Raw genomic sequence first — 16,581 nt, 5'->3', positions numbered from 1 at the left:
TCGCGGGGGTGTTGGGTTAAACATAGCTGAGGCCCTTTTTTGCTCTTCTTAGCTCATGCACTCTACCAAACAACAAAAAGTGGATCGAAAAGAAAACTTTTAAACTGATGTACCCTACATACAAGCTATCAATCACATCCATAAGGCCACTGAAGGGGAACTGTTGGCCAGCGTGTGGGGTGTGAAAAAAATTGACTCCTTCCTCCTGCACCCAACTCTTCCCGTACGTATCCTCAGACTCTCTGAGCAATCCATGGAAGGAGCTCGGGTCGTGACACGAACTCCAATGCCGCAAGACACGCCGGCCTCCCCAACCCAACCTCCGACGGCAACGCCATCCGGCACAGGGGCCTCAGGTCAGAGCCCGCCCTCCCCACCTCCACACATCCCCGTCGTCGCCGGCGGCCGCGCAGGCAAGGTGCTCGACGAAATGCCCCCTGACAACCCAAGGCTCGTCGTCGCGGGCCTCGAGCCGCAGCCACGATCGTGGGCGGACGTCCCTCCGGACATCCTCGGGGCCGTGGCCGGCCGCCTCCCGCGCGCCGAGGACCGCGCCAGGATGCGCTCCGTCTGCGGCGCCTGGCGCGCCGCGGCGCTCCTCCACCGCCCGCCGCCGCCGCCGCTGCCCCTGCTCGTCCACGCTGACTTCGCGTTCTCCGGCTTCTCCCCCGACGGGGCCGCCACGGGCGCGCGCCGCATCCCGCTGCCCGGGGACGCGGCGGCCGGCGACGACGACGACGACGTCCGCTGCGTGGGCTCGTTCGAGGGCTGGCTCGCCGGCGTGCGGCCGAACGAAGGCCGCTACTTTGGCGACGGCGAGTGCTTCTTGGTGAACCCCTTCTCCCGGGACGTGCTCCGTCTCCCGCCTCCTTCCGCGTCCTCCCACTTCGTCGATGCCCGCAGTCGGTCCCTCCCGATCGTCGGCGGCAGCGGCGTGGTCGAGTGCACAATCAACGCCGCACACTACGTCATGTCGTTCTGCAAGGTGATCCTGTCCTCCTCGCCTCATCCTCCTGGGTCCAAATGCATCGTGGCTGCCTTCTCCGTGCACAGAAACTCGGCCAAGCTCGCTCTCTGGCGGCACGGGATGGCGTCGTGGTGCGTGTGCCTCGGTGGCTGCATCAGCAAGTTCAGCGACATCACCTTCTACCAGGGGAAGCTCTATGTCCTCAGCGACCTCACCACAAACCTCTTTGCCGTCGAGACAACAGACGACGACGACGACTCTGGGCTGATGGTTTCTCGCGTCGAGCGTTGTGCGGCCGTGCTGCCCGAGGTCAAGGGCAGCTACAAGCAGAGGTGGAACCTGGTAGAATGGCATGGAAAATTGCTGTTCATCGCCAGACACTTTTTAGGTGGCGGTGTGGGCTGGCACGATATCTGCAAGGTTGGGGTGTATATGGTGGATTTAAGCACGAGACCTCTGCGATTCACCGAGATCAACACCTTGGATGGCGACTGCATCTTCATCAGCCCGTGCAGCAGCAAATCGTTTCATGCGTCGGAGTATGATGACGGGGTGGAAGGCGATGTCATCTACTTCGTCGATGGCCATCTCTGCCATGCTAAAAATGGTCCCCCACTCGATAAGTTCTTCATGTACAGTTTGAGAGCTAGCACATTGGCACCATTTGCTGCAGACATATCATCGGAGCACGCCTCTCGGGCACCAGATGGCAAGCCGATGAGTCCAACATGGTTGTTTCCTTCTGAATGAACTGCGGCACATCAACTCCGATGTCAATGAATCTTTTAATGTGTATGAGAGAGCCCTGATGCTAACCATGGTGTTTGCTTTTGAAGTACTGAAAAAAAAAAGTTCATGTTGTTGCCTGATTTGTGACTATTATGATGCTTGCCAACTTAAACTGTTTTAGTACTTCGTTTTCAAATTGATATATAGAGGCTGTGAAGCCATCAGCAGTAGATCAATTGATCAAGAGAGAGGAAAGCGAATCAGGGGATACAGGTCTTAAGCCTTATATGCTTTACCTGCGCCACAACAAAGGCTTCTTGTATGCCTCTCTTTCTGTTGTTTCTCACATAATTTTCTTAGCTGGTCAAATTTCACAGAATTCATGGATGGCTGCTAATGTCCAAAATGCTCGTGTTAGTACACTGAAGTTAATTTCTGTGTACACTGTTATCGGAATCTGCACCATTTTCTTTGTGTTATCACGATCTTTGTTCCTCGTTGTTCTTGGAGTCCAGACTTCAAGATCCTTGTTTTCCCAGTTACTCAATTTTTTGTTCCGTGTACCTGTGTCCTTTTTTGATTCTACTCCTCTAGGCAGGATTCTTAGCCGGGTAAGAAGAGCCTGAAACAAATGACTGATATGGTCTTTAGAGTTATGTTTCACATTCATTTTCTAATGATGGATTATCCCCTGCAGGTTTCTTCAGATTTGAGTATCATTGATCTTGATGTTCCATTTGCCTTCATGTTTACCTTTAGTGCCAGCTTAACTGCATATAGCGATCTGGTAGTATTGGCTGTTGTGACATGGCAAGTTCTGTTTGTATCGTTGCCGATGATAGTTTTGGCAATTCGGTTGCAGGTGATTCGTGTGACTTTATTTCTAGATGGTTAAATCCCCTTTCTACTGTTATTTTATTTTCCGAATGATCTACTCTGCTGAATTTTCATCCATGGGGTTAAATAGTCTAATGTTTTCTCACAATTCCGGTTGACTGAGATATGTTATCTTTGGTCATCTAAAGGTACTATTTAGCCTCAGCTAAGGAATTGATGTGGATTAATGGCACTAGCAAATCACTTAGGTGAATCGATTTCAGGGGTTATAAATTTGCTAAAAATACGTGCTTCCAAGGAACAAGATCGTTTCTTTGCTAAAAATTTGGAGCTAGTCGACAAGAATGCTAGTCCATACTTTTATAATTCTGCAGCTACTGAATGGTGGATTCAGCGCCTGGAAACAATGAGTGCTGCGGTTCTTTCTTTTTATGCCTTTGTCATGGTTCTTCTTCCTCCTGGAACTTTTAGCCCTGGTAAGTAGCTTAGTATCTTAAGTACAACAATCACAAAATTGTTTCACATATTGGAGAAAGTTATGGTTGCTTACAAGCTGTACGACCGTTGATGCTTGCATGCATCAGATGTGCAACGAATTTTATATGCATTAGAAATATATTTTTTCCCTCTGTTTTGATAGGTTATTGAGTTATGAATGTTAAGCTTGCGATAAGAAAGCCTACGCTTTATTGAATAGAGTTACAAACCTACTAGATAGCCGTGAATGGTTCAAAACGCTAGTGGTATATATCCAATTTGCCTTTAGTAACACTTTATATGCCCCAATGTCTATGTGCCAAAATCATTGAGAATATAGTTATATAATATCATCCAGTTTATGAAGAAATTAGCATTACCCATCAGAAAACTAATTACTTCTCTTCATACTTGCACAGGTTTTGTCGGAATGGCATTGTTGTTGAAATTAGAGATGGGCCTTAGGCCCATAAGACAAATTTTAGAAAAATCTCCAAGGGCCCATGTAGGTGGTGGCATGACAAGGTGGTGGGAAGTTTAGTCCCACCCCGCTAGTGTAGGAGAAGTTGGACCCCTTTATAAGGGTCTCTCTTCCACATGCTATTGGAGAGTGAGAAGAGAAGGTGCCCTCGCGCACTCCTCCTCCGCCGCCCGCCCCGCCGTGGGTTGGCCGAGCTCATAACTACGCGCTTATTTTTGCCGGTCAGGAGGCTATCGCCTACCCTAGCCGTCACGAGAATCAGATCACATCTGCCTCACGCGTTCGTTCCTTGACTGCTGCTGCCGTCGGCGACTCCGTCCCGTTTACCGCGTACACGGTCGACGGGAGAGCAGGCCTCCGAAACCTCGCCTCTCCGGTTCCTGTACGGGAGAGGGGCGATTAGGTTTTTGGGGAGCGATCACGCGACTGCTCGCCTCCGTTCGTCTGCTTCGTCTACGTCCGCGTCGCCCTCGTCATCGCCATGTCTTCACCAAGCGAAGCTGACCGTCTCGTCCGCGAGAAGGCCGAAGCCGAGAAGAAGGCGGCAGAGGATACTGCCGCCGCCACCGCTACTGCTACGGCCAACTGGCCGATCGGAGGGTATGATATGTTTATCTCTCTCCTGTTTGTCTGCACTAGTAGTACTGCCTATATGCGTAGATGTTTCTGCTATATGCGTAGTACTTGCTAGTATACTGCGTGATCATTATGTGATGAACCTATGCAATGCCATGTTAGTAATTATTTCATGGATTAATCTACTCGGAAAATTGCCTATTTACTCAACAATCCAAAAACCTAATTTCTGTAGGAATTTTTCGAGTAATGGTTTTGCTGCTGCACTGAAACCGGATAAATTTACCGGTACCTTTTTCAAGCATTAGCAAACGAGAACCACCTTATGGCTCACAGCTATGAACGTGTTCTGGGTAGCCGGTGTCACTCCTACAGAAACTATCACTCCTGAACATGAGAAGATGTTTAAGGAGGCCACCGTCCTATTCCTTGGAGCAGTCATTAGCGTGATCGGAGATAAGCTGGTTGATGCATATTTACATATGCATGTTGCCAAGGACTTGTGGGAGGCGCTCGAATCTAAATTCGGGGCCACCGATGCTGGGAGTGAGATGTATGTTATGGAGCAGTTCCACGATTACAAGATGGTTGACAACCGTTCTGTATTGAACAAGCTCATGAGATAATATGCATAGCTGAGGAACTTGAGGTTCTTAAGTGCAATTTGTCGGGCAAGTTTGTCGCGGGCTGTATAATTGCTAAGATCCCTAATTCCTGGAGGAACTTTGCTACTACTCTGAAACATCAGAGGCGTGAGTTCTCAGTAGAGGACATCATCGGCCATCTGAGTGTTGAGCAGAACTCGAGAGCAAAGGACTCCAATGGAAAAGCGGTGGAAAGCTCTTCTGCTGCCAATATGGTACATCAGAGGAACTTCAATTCCCACAAGCCCAAGGAAAAGAATTCTGTCCAACAGAATACCGACTTCAAGAAGAAGGGAAAGAAGCCCTTCAAGAAGAATAAGAAGGGAGATGGCTGCTATACTTGTGGTTCAGAGGAACATTGGGCGAACAAATGCCCAAACAAGTACAAGAAGCCGACGCAGGACTCCAAGTCTGCCAATATGATCGTGGGCAACAATGAAAGTGGTGCATCTGGGTACGGTAATTTACTTACTGTATTTACAGTTTGTCAGTCCACCGATTGGTGGCTGGACACGGGTGCAAATATTCATGTGTGTGCTGACTTATCATTGTTCTCTTCTTATCAGGCCACCGGTCGCGGGTCCGTATTGATGGGGAATGGCGCGAGTGCTTCTGTTCTTGGTGTTGGCACGGTCGATCTGAAGTTTACTTCGGGAAGGATCGTGCAGCTGAAGAACGTGCAACATGTCCCCGCCATCAAGAAGAATCTCGTTAGTGGCTTCCTTCTGTGTAGAGAAGGGTTTAAGTTGGTATTTGAGTCTAATAAAGTAGTAGTTACGAAATATGGACTTTTCGTTGGAAAAGGTTATGAATGCGAAGGTTTGTTCCGCCTTTCTCTTGCAGATTTTTGTAATAAAGTCGTGAACAATATTCATTCGAGTGTTAAATAATCTGAAGTTTGGCATTCACGTCTTTGTCACATAAGTTTCGGTGTTATGTCGCGGCTAGCAAAACTGAATTTAATCCCAACTTTCACTTTAGCCAAAGGTTCTAAGTGCCATTCGTGTGTGCAAGCAAAGCAACCTCGCAAGCCTCACAAGGCTGGAGAGGAGAGACACTTGGCACCATTAGAACTCATACATTCTGATCTTTGTGAGATGAATGGTGTGTTGACTAAGTTTACCGGTACCTTTTTCAAGCGTTGGCAAACGAGAACCACCTTATGGCTCACAGCTATGAACGTGTTCTGGGTAGCCGGTGTCACTTCTACGGAAACTATCACTCCTAAACAGGAGAAGATGTTTAAGGAGGCCACCGTCCTATTCCTTGGAGCAGTCATTAGCGTGATCGGAGATAAGCTGGTTGATGCATATTTACATATGCACGTTGCCAAGGAATTGTGGGAGACGCTCGAATCTAAATTCGGGGCCACCGATGCTGGGAGTGAGATGTATGTTATGGCGCTCGAATTATTTCATGGATTAATCTACTCGGAAAATTACCTATTTACTCAACAATTGTCTTATGGTCTTTCCCTAAATAATACTCTTGTTAACTCTATTCAAAGGCAATGCAGCCTTGCGAATCAAATAGTATCTGTGGAAAGGGTGAACCACTACATGGATATACAAAGTGAACGAGTAGAAGTTATTCAAGAAAACTGTCCGGCACCAGACTGGCCCCAAGTTGGCAGTGTGGAGCTTAGAGATTTGAAGGTAATCAAATTTAAGCATGTACATGTATGCCTGGCCAGGTGAAACCCTTTAGAAATTCTAACAATTTTATGTGATTTATTTTGATTTGACAGATTAGGTACAGAGAAGATGCACCCCTTCATACTTGAATGTTGAGACAAGATTGGTATAGTTGGTCGAACAGGAAGGGGCAAGGCAACTTCAATCGGTGCATTTTTTTCGTCTTGTTGGACCTGCTGGTGGCACAATAAGTATTGACTCTGTAGACATCACCACGCTTGGCTTGCATGACCTGCGTTCTCGTTTGGGCATCATTTCACACAACCCAACACTTTTTCAGGGTACAGTAAGATATAATCTAGATCCTCTTGGGAAGTACTCGGATCAACAAATATGTGAGGTAAAACAGTGTGATATATCACAATTTCAGGATAAATAAATTGACGTATGGGGTCGTAAAATGACAATAAAAGAAAACACTAAAGCATGTACTTAATATTAATATGCTATTGTGTTGCAGGTTCTTGACAAATGTCAACTTCTTGAAGCCATCCAGGAGAAGGAATAGGGATTCGGTTCGCTTGGTAGGAAACCTCACTATATCTATACATATACATAATTTGGTCTCGCGTTTATTGTAGGCCATTTCAGAGTTCTGCTGTAGCCATTTCAGAATTCAAAATACATGTGCCGTCAAATCTGTCAAACTGTTAGTGGTACTTATCAAGTTGTTGCCATAGAGTTGCAGAAAACGGGTCAAACTGGAGCATGGGCCAAAGGCAGCTCTCTTGTTTGGCTCGCACGCTTTTGAGAAGGTGTCGTATCTTAGTTCTTGATGAAGCCACGGCCTCTATAGACAACGCAACGGATGTTGTCTTTCAGAAAACTATCCGGACAGAGTTCAAACATTGGACCTTTATCACAGTCGTCCACCGTATTCCAACAGTTATGGACTGCTATATGGTACTTGCAATGAGCGGCGGTATGCTCGTCTTATTGCCAGCTTATTTGGACCACATCATAGAGTTTCTAATTCCATATAATACTGATGAGCTGTATGCACTTCCAGGGAAAGTACTGCAGTATGATGAACCTGTGAAGTTCATTGCTGCAGTTTCTCAGGAGATGTACAAGAATCGGTTTCAGAGAAACGGAGATTTGTGGATCAGAAAGAAAAACAGATATACTGTAATCTGTTGCGGTACTCGATCTACTTGGAGTCTGCAAAAGATGCAGTGCCATCTTCAAGCAATTTCTGGATTTCTTTTAGCTATGTATTGCTACCTGAAATTTGAGTAATGTACAGTTTTAGCTTATGTTTGCTGACCGGTGACAAGTGCTGAAAGCTGAAGAGAGTAAATTCTTGAACATTTTGTTGCTCCAGCAATCAAATATAAAAGTCTGAATGGTTGAAACTTCAAACATGTAACCCTGCTATCACTGTCGACATGTTCGAACTTCTTAGTAGAAGAAATGATGATGTATTTTTCATGGCCAAGTATATGATTTGTATGCATTTTTGCGAATTTAGTGACACCAAATAATGTGCATACCAGCATTATATTTCAGTCACAGCTTTGAGTTTTGTTCTATCCTGGAAGGAACATAAGAACAACAATTAGATTCGGTAAATGAGGTGGACAGCCCATTCCCCATTGCAACCTGCTACTGGTTCTCAAAGAACATGCAGTGATATGTTGCTCTCAATCTCAAGATAATGACCTATTTCAGTGTACATTTTTACTCTGAGTTTACACAAAATATCATATTAGAGTATAAAGTGGTGTATGTAATAATGTACAATGACAATACCAAGGCTGAATGTCTGATGCTGAGAAAAAAAAGAATACACCTAGTTCACACAAGGCGGCGACGGTGCAACCGGCGGAGGAGCTAGCGCCGCCACGCCAGCGGGCTCCCGTCCTCCAGCTCCGGCCGCGTCCTCACCATCTTCGCCGCCGGCATCCTGCTCCCCCGCACCGCCATCCTCCCCAGCTCCTCCCCGGCCAACGCCCGCACATCCATCTCCTCCCTCCTGCGCCTCCTGCTCCACCGCACCGCGGCGGCCACGGTGACCGCCAGGAAACTCACCGCCACCACCCCGCCCAGGCCAGCCACCACCGTCCACGCCCACCACCGCTCCCGCACCGCCCCGGGCGGCGGCGGCGGCGGCAGTACTGTCGTTGGCGGTGGCGGTGGCGGTTGCAGCCGCACCGCCACGCCGTAGTGCCCCGTGCCGGTCACCGCGCACGCGGTCGCCGACGCCATGGGGTGCGTGGCCACGGCCTTCCCGCTGTCCACCGCGAAGGTTACGCACCTGGCCGCCGTGGCGTTGAACGGCGGCGTCCCGTTCGTCGCCGCCGCCGCAGGCGCGAGGTCCCCGAAATCTACGCGGACCGGCGCGCCGAGCGCCCGCAGCGCGACGGCCCGGCTGCCGTTGTTCCCGGCGGAGACGTCGTACGCGAGCAGCGCGGCGACCGGGGCGGCCAGCGCGTACCCGCGCGGCGCGGCGAAGAGCGCGGCCGAGGCGTTGCCGACGAACCGCTCGAAGACGACGTCGACGCGGCGGGCGAACGGGGCCGGCACGACGCGCGGCGGCACGGTGAACCCGGCCGTGTCAGCGGCGGTGGCGTTGACGCCGTCGGACCAGAGGGAGCTGCTGCGCACGCGCAGCGCCGAGGCCTGGACCGCGACGACGCCGCACGCCGACGCGCAGGCCGTGAGGGGCACGCCCACGAGCTTGTCGGTGCGGTGGAGCAGCTGGAACGCGCGGTCGCGGACGGCCGCCTCGACGGCGGAGATGTTGACGGCGGCGGCGCCGTGGTCCTGGGCCGCGGAGCGATGATGCGGGAGCGCGAGGAGCAGCAGCAGCAGCAGCAGCGACAACAAGGACGACGACGACGGGACCGCCATTGCTGCCTCTCTTTCTGGAGGGCTAGCGCCGTGGCATGTGGTGGCGGCCGTAGGATGCCGCCATCTCGACGGAGGGATCGAAACGGCGGGCCGGCACGACGGAGACGGAGCGTGCGGAGGAGGTGGCCGAAAGTACGTGAGGTTAATCACCAATGGAGGAAAATGATCTCCTATATTTAGGGAGCAATGCTAACTACAGAGAGTTTACAAAACGATTACGGACAGAGCTTAGATGGGATATTTTGATTGGTTTAGGATGAAGCGGGTCCACCTTAAAAATCAGGGGGAGCAAGATTAGTGAGAGGAGAGGGGTTAGTCCGTTAAAGTTTGTATAAATCATCTGTAAGTTTAGCATTTTTGATATTTAGGGGGATGCTGGCTGTTAATTAGTAGTACTAGTGCTTGATGAAATGCAGCATTATATTATGACCTTGTTGAATTGTACTCACTCAGTTTCAAGGAGGGAGTGGGGATTAAAAAATACAGAAAGAGAAGAAATACAAAAATAAGATGGCAGGCACCATGAAGAATTCTTACATGATTTCGAAATTTAGAAAATTTCAAGTTTTATACGAATGGTATGCGTAGCGTGTGAAAAATTAACTCCTAAAGATGAGATAAGATGGAAATTTTACCAGGCGAACGTTGCGTCTAATGAACACTTACCCGGAGTGAAAGGAGAAGGACGAGGAATGAGAAGAACTGAAACCGTTACCGAGACAACGTCAATCCTTTCGCTCCACCGCCTTCTCCCCCGCGCCATCGTTACCTCCTCCACCCCCGGAGCCTGATTAATTAGTTGCTTTTTTTGGGGTTTGTTGTGTTGTGCCCTCAACCAGACCTATTTTACTTTTTCTTTTGTTGCCCGTAAACATTGAGCTTGTGGATTGGTGATATGCTTTATAATATAAAGCGAGAGAAAACCCTATTTGAATATAATGTGAGATAATGCCTTGACTTGATGCTGGCGAGACTGAAAAATCAAAGAGGATAGAAGAAACGACATGGCAAGGAGGACGAGGAAGAAGAAGGTGTGAGCCGGTCTCTCGCGAGGAAGAAGATGAGATAAGGGTACGACGGTTTGCGCCATATGATCAGTGCACATATGCAACATCATAGTCCCATCCGAAATAAAATGGGAATGCATGTTGGGTTCTCAATGAAAGTGGGGACGCGGGGACGCGTCCGTTCAAAAGGAATTCTTGAATTTGCAAAACTAAAATAAAAAACTTTGACAACCTAAATAAGTCAGTCCAAGACATCTGTTCATAACACCGAAGTCCTCCAAAGTGTCTTCCGAAAATGCCATGATCCACAATGAACTGGTGTTAGAAAAAAATCTTGAAACGTTGAAATACAATTTTGGTTTTCTTCAAAAGAAAAGAAAAAGGATTACAGAAGCTAGAGCTTTTAAAAGGCATTTTCTGTACAAAACCGGCCTTCTTTTCTAGTGCTGCCAAGGAGAAAGAGCAATGGAGCAGCTCGGTTCCCATTTTATATGTCATCTTATCGGAGAAATGAAATGGAGCAGTTGATAGGACAGTGCTCCGGTCTCCAACCCAACCTTTTTCCGATGACGACACGCCTCACCTTACCGGAGTTCCTGGAGTGCGGCAGCTTTACGGGGCGGCGCGGCGCGGCCGGGTTGACCCTCTGCATCGTAGAGAATCCTGCATACATCTGAACCGAATTGCCACACCTGTACGGTCCATGGACGCGTCCGGTTGTTTCAAATCTCGCAAACGAGATGGTAAGATGAGGCATTTGTTTGGTACTAGGATTTTTAATGGGATTTGTGCTAATTTAATGAAATCCCAACCTTCATCCAATCCTTTCAGATTTTCATTTATCTCCGATCCATTAGGTAGGGTAGTATATTAGGTATTGAGAAAAATACACTAGAGTTGATGGTCTTTCGGTCAGGCCTTTGTTTGGTACTAGGGTTTTTGAGGGGATTGACGGGGATCTGATAAAATCCCAACCTTCATCCAATCCTTTCAGATCTTCATTTATCTTCGATCCATTAGATAGGGTAGTGTATTGGGTATTGAGAAAAATACACAAAAGTTTGAAGATTTGTGAAAAATATGAAAATGAAATAGGTCAAATACATTCGTGCCAAACGGCGTTTCGAAATATGTGAGGATTTAGAGGTTTGACCGGGATAGTCCCACCAATTCTCTAAAATACATTAGTACCAAACAAGGCCTCGTTCTATAATCTGGTTTCACATAAAACATCTCTTGTGCCTCCGCCTTCTTCAGGGCGGTCAAGAGTGGACACGATCACGCACTGGAGTCGGCATTAAAGCGGCACTCCGCCAAGAGCCGCCCCACCATGTTTCCATCTCCGTGCGTGCTATCACACTCAAAACGTCTGCTTGTTCGTTCGCCTGCTTGCAATTAACAGACGCAGCGGTCCAGAAACCAACTCTGAAGCCCACGTTGAAACATTTCGCCGTTTGGCCTGGCTAGCGTCCGCTATTTATACATGGCCAGACCCAGACATAATCCGCACTGCGTTACCTCCGTCATGACCACAAGCTGTAGAGCGATCTCAGAGAGCCTCTCAATGGAGAGGCAGGAGTTAGTCGGCCTTGGAATCAATAGGCATGCCCATCATGCGCGACGGACAGAGACTGGCTTGCCGGCGAGCTCGCCATAGGTTTACAACGTTGAGCAGATGGTGGAGGAGGCGTCTGACGATCAGCCAACACCCTAGCCTGCGTCGACATCTTCATCATGGAGCAAGCGTGGGCGAACATCAACATCGTCATGGCGGAAGAGCAGTCGACGGATCCGGTATCGGTGTTCCGTCAGGCGCAGCAGGACGAACACTACTAACCTCTGGCTCCTCGATGAGCAGGCTCATGGAGGGATAAATTGCAGGCGAGCGAGCGAATGACGGCGTCGTCGTGACCATGGTCATGGAGGATCCGTCTTGGGCGAGTAGCGGACACACTAGTAAAGAAATGGCTAGCCATAACTTTTGTTGGTGACGCCGTTTCCAACCAACAGCGGCAACGTATTTTTCAAATAGCGCTGGTGTCGGTCATTTTTGTATGACATAGCTAGTAACTTAGTACAGGCGTTGAACTTACGTGGAACACCACTTGTATGTAGCCTCTAATGTTGTATGCAAGTGTAGTATGAGTTATGCCACAACGGTAGTATTTCCTTTATTTATGGTGTCGCTTTCGTCTGAACGTCAACAATATATTTTGTGGGTCAATTTTTGTGTGTCAATTTTGAGACCCACGTAACACCGGCGTATGATACAATGACACGTCAGGAATACACATATTAATGCTGGTGTTGCATTGTGTAGCAACGCCAGTAATAAAGTCACAACACTATTTTCATGCAATAACCCTTGTGTATCCACCTAGTATATTCCTTTCTTCTTCCTCTTCCTCTTGCTCTTCCTCCTCTCTCTCCCTTCTTTATCTTGAGAAACCCAATTATTTTATCATGATTCATAATTAGGTAGTTAGATCTAGCTAGGTGATGCATTAATTAAGTTTGCTAGCCTCGGCATATCCACTCTCTAAGCTAGCTAGGTAACTCTCTACTCCATCCATTTGCATTAAATTTTCCTTCACCCTCACGCCCTTCAACCTATGTATCGGTTCATGTGCAGTGCCCACGATATCCACCGCAAGCGATGACGACTTCACGTTCTGCAGGCGAAGACATACGCGATATTCATGGAGATTGATGCTGAGGTGGACGAAGAGGAGACACAGACGATCACACACGTCGCCAGCTCTGTGTCGGTTGCGTCGCCCATGTGATTATCTCCCGGCCGCAATGACCACGAGATCGGTCCATCCACAGGGTCGACTCCGTCGAGGAAGAGTAGGAGGCGGGATACAGATACAACGACGTCCCGTGTTCCATGTGGGTTGTGTCCCACGTCATACTCTTCCCCTCTCGCAACTTCACTTCCTAGAGCTCACAACCGTTAAGCTTGTTGTACACGGGTAAGACATATCCTGACAAAAATTTAGACTAGGTTAAAAAAATGCCGTCCGCTTTTGTTTAGATCAGAAGAAAATAAATTTGATTTGGTTTAAATAAAAATCATTCGGTTTGCATGCAAATCGTTCGGTTGGTTCAAATCCATTTGAAATGTATACAAATTCATTTGAGTTGTATCACTGCATCCATCGGCTGGATGAGACGACAAACATTCTTTATTTTTTCTACGATCGAGGTGACCGCGCCTGACTCTGTCATGTGGCATTCACTGGTTGGATGAGCAGAGGAAAGCTTTTTTAGATGCAGGTGACGTTTTTTCAGAAGGTTTTTCTTTATTTATTTTTGAGATGGAGGTGAGGAAAGGCTTGTTTTCTTAGATGGACATGGCGTTTTTTTCTTTCTTTCTAAGATACATGTGACACCGTACGTGCCCAGCGAGCGCATAACTTGATCTCAGACGGGCGCAATGGCACGCCCCAGCCACTAGTATCATAGCAAGCCCTGATGAAGAAAATACTTTTGGTACCACTATTGATTTAGACCAGCCAATAAGCAACAATCAGTGAATTTTCCTAGCACGAAAAACCTAGACGATCCTCTACTCTGGAAATGTGAAGACCAAACACCTCATCTTTTCTTCTTTCTTGAAGCTGACCAAACACACTGTGTGCAAGTGTACACGATCATGCATGAGCCGAATGCAGCGAGCAGAACACTCCTCAGTCCAAGAAGCCTAAAACGACACAGCGATCGTGAACAACTCGCCAAGCAGCATCGTCGTCCAGATCGCGCGCGAGACGCTCCCCGTCCTGCACCGGTCGCCACCCGACGGATCGCCGCCGTGCCCATTGCGCGGCGGCCGGACGGCGGGCGGCGGCGGCGCCTCCACAACTGCATGCACACAAGAGCAGCTTTATGTTCACCAGGAGTTACACACGGACACGGACGTGCATGCATGCCTGCGCACCGGCTGGCTGGGATGGAGGGGAAGGGAAGGGTCGAAGGGAGCTAATTAACCTGGGTCGGGCGTGCCGATGGAGCCCTCGCGGCAGCCGGCGGGGAGGCGGCAGCGCGCGGGCAGCCCGAGCGCCTGCTCCCTGGTGACGTTGAAGTCGGCGAGCATCCCCGGGTCGGCGAGCAGCTGGCAGATGCACGGCATCTCGGAGGCCGCGGCGCGGCCGAGGGCCGTGCAGCACGTCGGCGCGGGCCGCCCCGCCGACTTGAGGTACGCCGTGCACGGCAGCACGTCCTCCAGGCACGGTACGAGGGGCGCCGGCGTGACGCTCATGCTCTTGCCGGGGGCCGGGGCGGGGGCGGGGGCGGGGGCTAGGGCGGGGGCGCCCGCGTCGACGGCCGCGGCGGGACGGGGTCGGGGGAGGACGAGGAGGAAGAAGAGCACGGCGGAGCAGTGCATCGCGGGCAGGCACTGGCTGGCAGATCGACAGGCTTCGGTGTCCGGAATGGCGGATCGGCGCCGTGATGGTGGTCGATCTGAGGTTTGGTTTGGCTCGTTAAGCCCTGCGCATGCGCGCGCTCCGTGCAAAGAGGGCAGCACGAGCTGTGGTGGTGACCAGCGGATCGGAGCGCGCATGCGGGATCACATCAAAGACCAAGTGTGTGCATGTGCAGGCCGTTAAAGACTCACGGTTTCTGTTAGGGCGGGCGACCAAAAATGCTACACCTACGAATTTGTACGTGAATTACTTACGAACTGCAGGAGGTTTTCGGGAAAGAGGGGCGCTGAATATCTCTACTCTTTACCTTTTTTTACTCTCTACGACTTCAAGAAAAGAACGCATAGCTAAAAAAAATTTAAGTTAGCAGGAGAGCTGTTATGATTTCATTGCAGAAGAAGAAACCGATGATGGCTGGAAACTGCTCGGTTTATTAAAAAAACGAACAAAAACCAATAAAGGGATACATAACACCCAACTAAACTAGGCCTAAAGCACTACGATGTGAACAAGAGCATGAAGGACACAAGCATGCGAACAACATCGTCTGCACCGGAGAAAGGAGACATATCCGATAAAGAGGTGGAGATGTGCCGTTCCGGTGGCAAGAGGACATTCTACATGGCTTGTTAGGCGCTGCCTAGAAGTCAAGAATGCTCGATTATCCAATCACCGCTGGCCAACGGCCAACCCTCACCGGACACGCCACCGCAGACCCCATCGTCACCCCGCCACCGCCAACTTCGGACTGGACACCATGCCGCAAACCATGTGCTCCCATCAAGAGGTCAAATCTCCATAACGATGCTTCCAACAAAGAAACGACGTCCAGGACGCCGTCATCGCCGATCCAACAACGTAGATCTTGGTTTTCACCCGGAGATTGAACTCGAGGACGAGAGAGGTCCAAGATCTCCTCGGTGAGGCCTTCAACAAGGAAACAACACCCACGAGTGTTGCCATCACCGGCAAAGAGGAGGACTTTCGTCCGTAGAAATTGCAAAACCTACGTTAGGGAGAACACCCTAAACGCATCCACCAAAAGATCTCAAGCTACCCCTCCTCCCATCCAAACTGGAGCACAACGGCAACACCGACATCTCAGGACCTGCGTGTCGCGGTCAACTCCACCACTCGCACCAGCCACGCACCACGAAGGGCCTCAAACTGGCTGGCACCGCTCGCAGCCACCGCGTTCACAACACTGCACGCACCAGCCACGACCAGGAAGGGCCTGCTACGTCTTCATCGTATCTACTTTTCCAAACTCTTTTGCCCTTGTTTTGGACTCTAATTTGCATGATTTGAATGGAACTAACCCCGACTGGCGCTGTTTTCAGCAGAATTGCCATGGTGTTGTTTTTGTGCAGAAATGAAAGTTCTCGGAACGTCCTGAAAATTTACGGAGAATATTTTTGGAAAATATGAAAAATACCTGCGCAAAGATCCACCGGAGGGGATGGGCCAGTGGGCCACAAGCCTTGTTGCCGCGCCCCCCTGGCCGCGGCAACCAAGCTTGTGGGGCCCACGTGGCTCTGCCGCCGCCAAACTCAGCTCTATAAATTCACTTTCGTCCAGAAAAAAAATCAAAAGTGAAGATTTCATCGCGTTTGCGATACGGAGGCGCCGCCACATCCTGTTCTTCATCTGGAGGGCAGATCTGGAGTCCGTTTTGGGCTCCGGAGAGGGGAAATCGTCGCCATCGTCATCATCAACCTTCTTCCCTCTCCAATTCCATGAAGCTCTTCATCGTTCGTGAGTAATCTATTCGTAGGCTCGCTGAACGGTGATGAGTAGGATGAGATCTATCATGTAATCGAGTTAGTTTTGACGGGGATTGATCCCTAGTATCCACTATGTTCTGAGATTGATGTTGCTACTACTTTGCC

The 16,581-nt window shown here is 49.5% G+C and overlaps 3 protein-coding genes and 1 pseudogene across 3 annotated transcripts; 2 read left to right on the top strand and 2 right to left on the bottom strand.

The window, feature by feature from the left end:
* Positions 1–286: 286 nt before the first annotated feature.
* LOC123408205 lies at positions 287–1,894 on the top strand. Its single transcript, XM_045101371.1, has one exon. The coding sequence runs from the start codon at positions 287–289 to the stop codon at positions 1,715–1,717; it is 1,431 nt and encodes a 476-aa protein (XP_044957306.1). The 3' UTR covers positions 1,718–1,894.
* Positions 1,895–1,899: 5 nt separating this feature from the next.
* On the top strand, positions 1,900–7,657 carry LOC123408204 (annotated as a pseudogene).
* A 294-nt stretch (positions 7,658–7,951) lies between these two features.
* Positions 7,952–9,707, bottom strand: LOC123412384. The gene has a single exon (XM_045105330.1). The coding sequence runs from the start codon at positions 9,256–9,258 to the stop codon at positions 8,239–8,241; it is 1,020 nt and encodes a 339-aa protein (XP_044961265.1). The 5' UTR covers positions 9,259–9,707; the 3' UTR covers positions 7,952–8,238.
* A 4,264-nt stretch (positions 9,708–13,971) lies between these two features.
* On the bottom strand, positions 13,972–14,652 carry LOC123408203 (non-specific lipid transfer protein GPI-anchored 7-like). The gene is made up of 2 exons (XM_045101369.1): positions 14,256–14,652; positions 13,972–14,129 (listed from the first exon to the last, which is right to left on the bottom strand). The coding sequence occupies exons 1-2, from the start codon at positions 14,650–14,652 to the stop codon at positions 13,972–13,974; spliced, it is 555 nt and encodes a 184-aa protein (XP_044957304.1).
* Between the last annotated feature and the right edge of the window lie 1,929 nt (positions 14,653–16,581).

This window comes from Hordeum vulgare, chromosome 7H (assembly GCF_904849725.1).
Source record: "Hordeum vulgare subsp. vulgare chromosome 7H, MorexV3_pseudomolecules_assembly, whole genome shotgun sequence".
NCBI classification, from domain to species: domain Eukaryota; kingdom Viridiplantae; phylum Streptophyta; class Magnoliopsida; order Poales; family Poaceae; genus Hordeum; species Hordeum vulgare.
The sequence above is the reverse complement of the archived record's forward strand: the minus strand, read 5'-3'. Positions and strand labels throughout refer to the sequence as shown.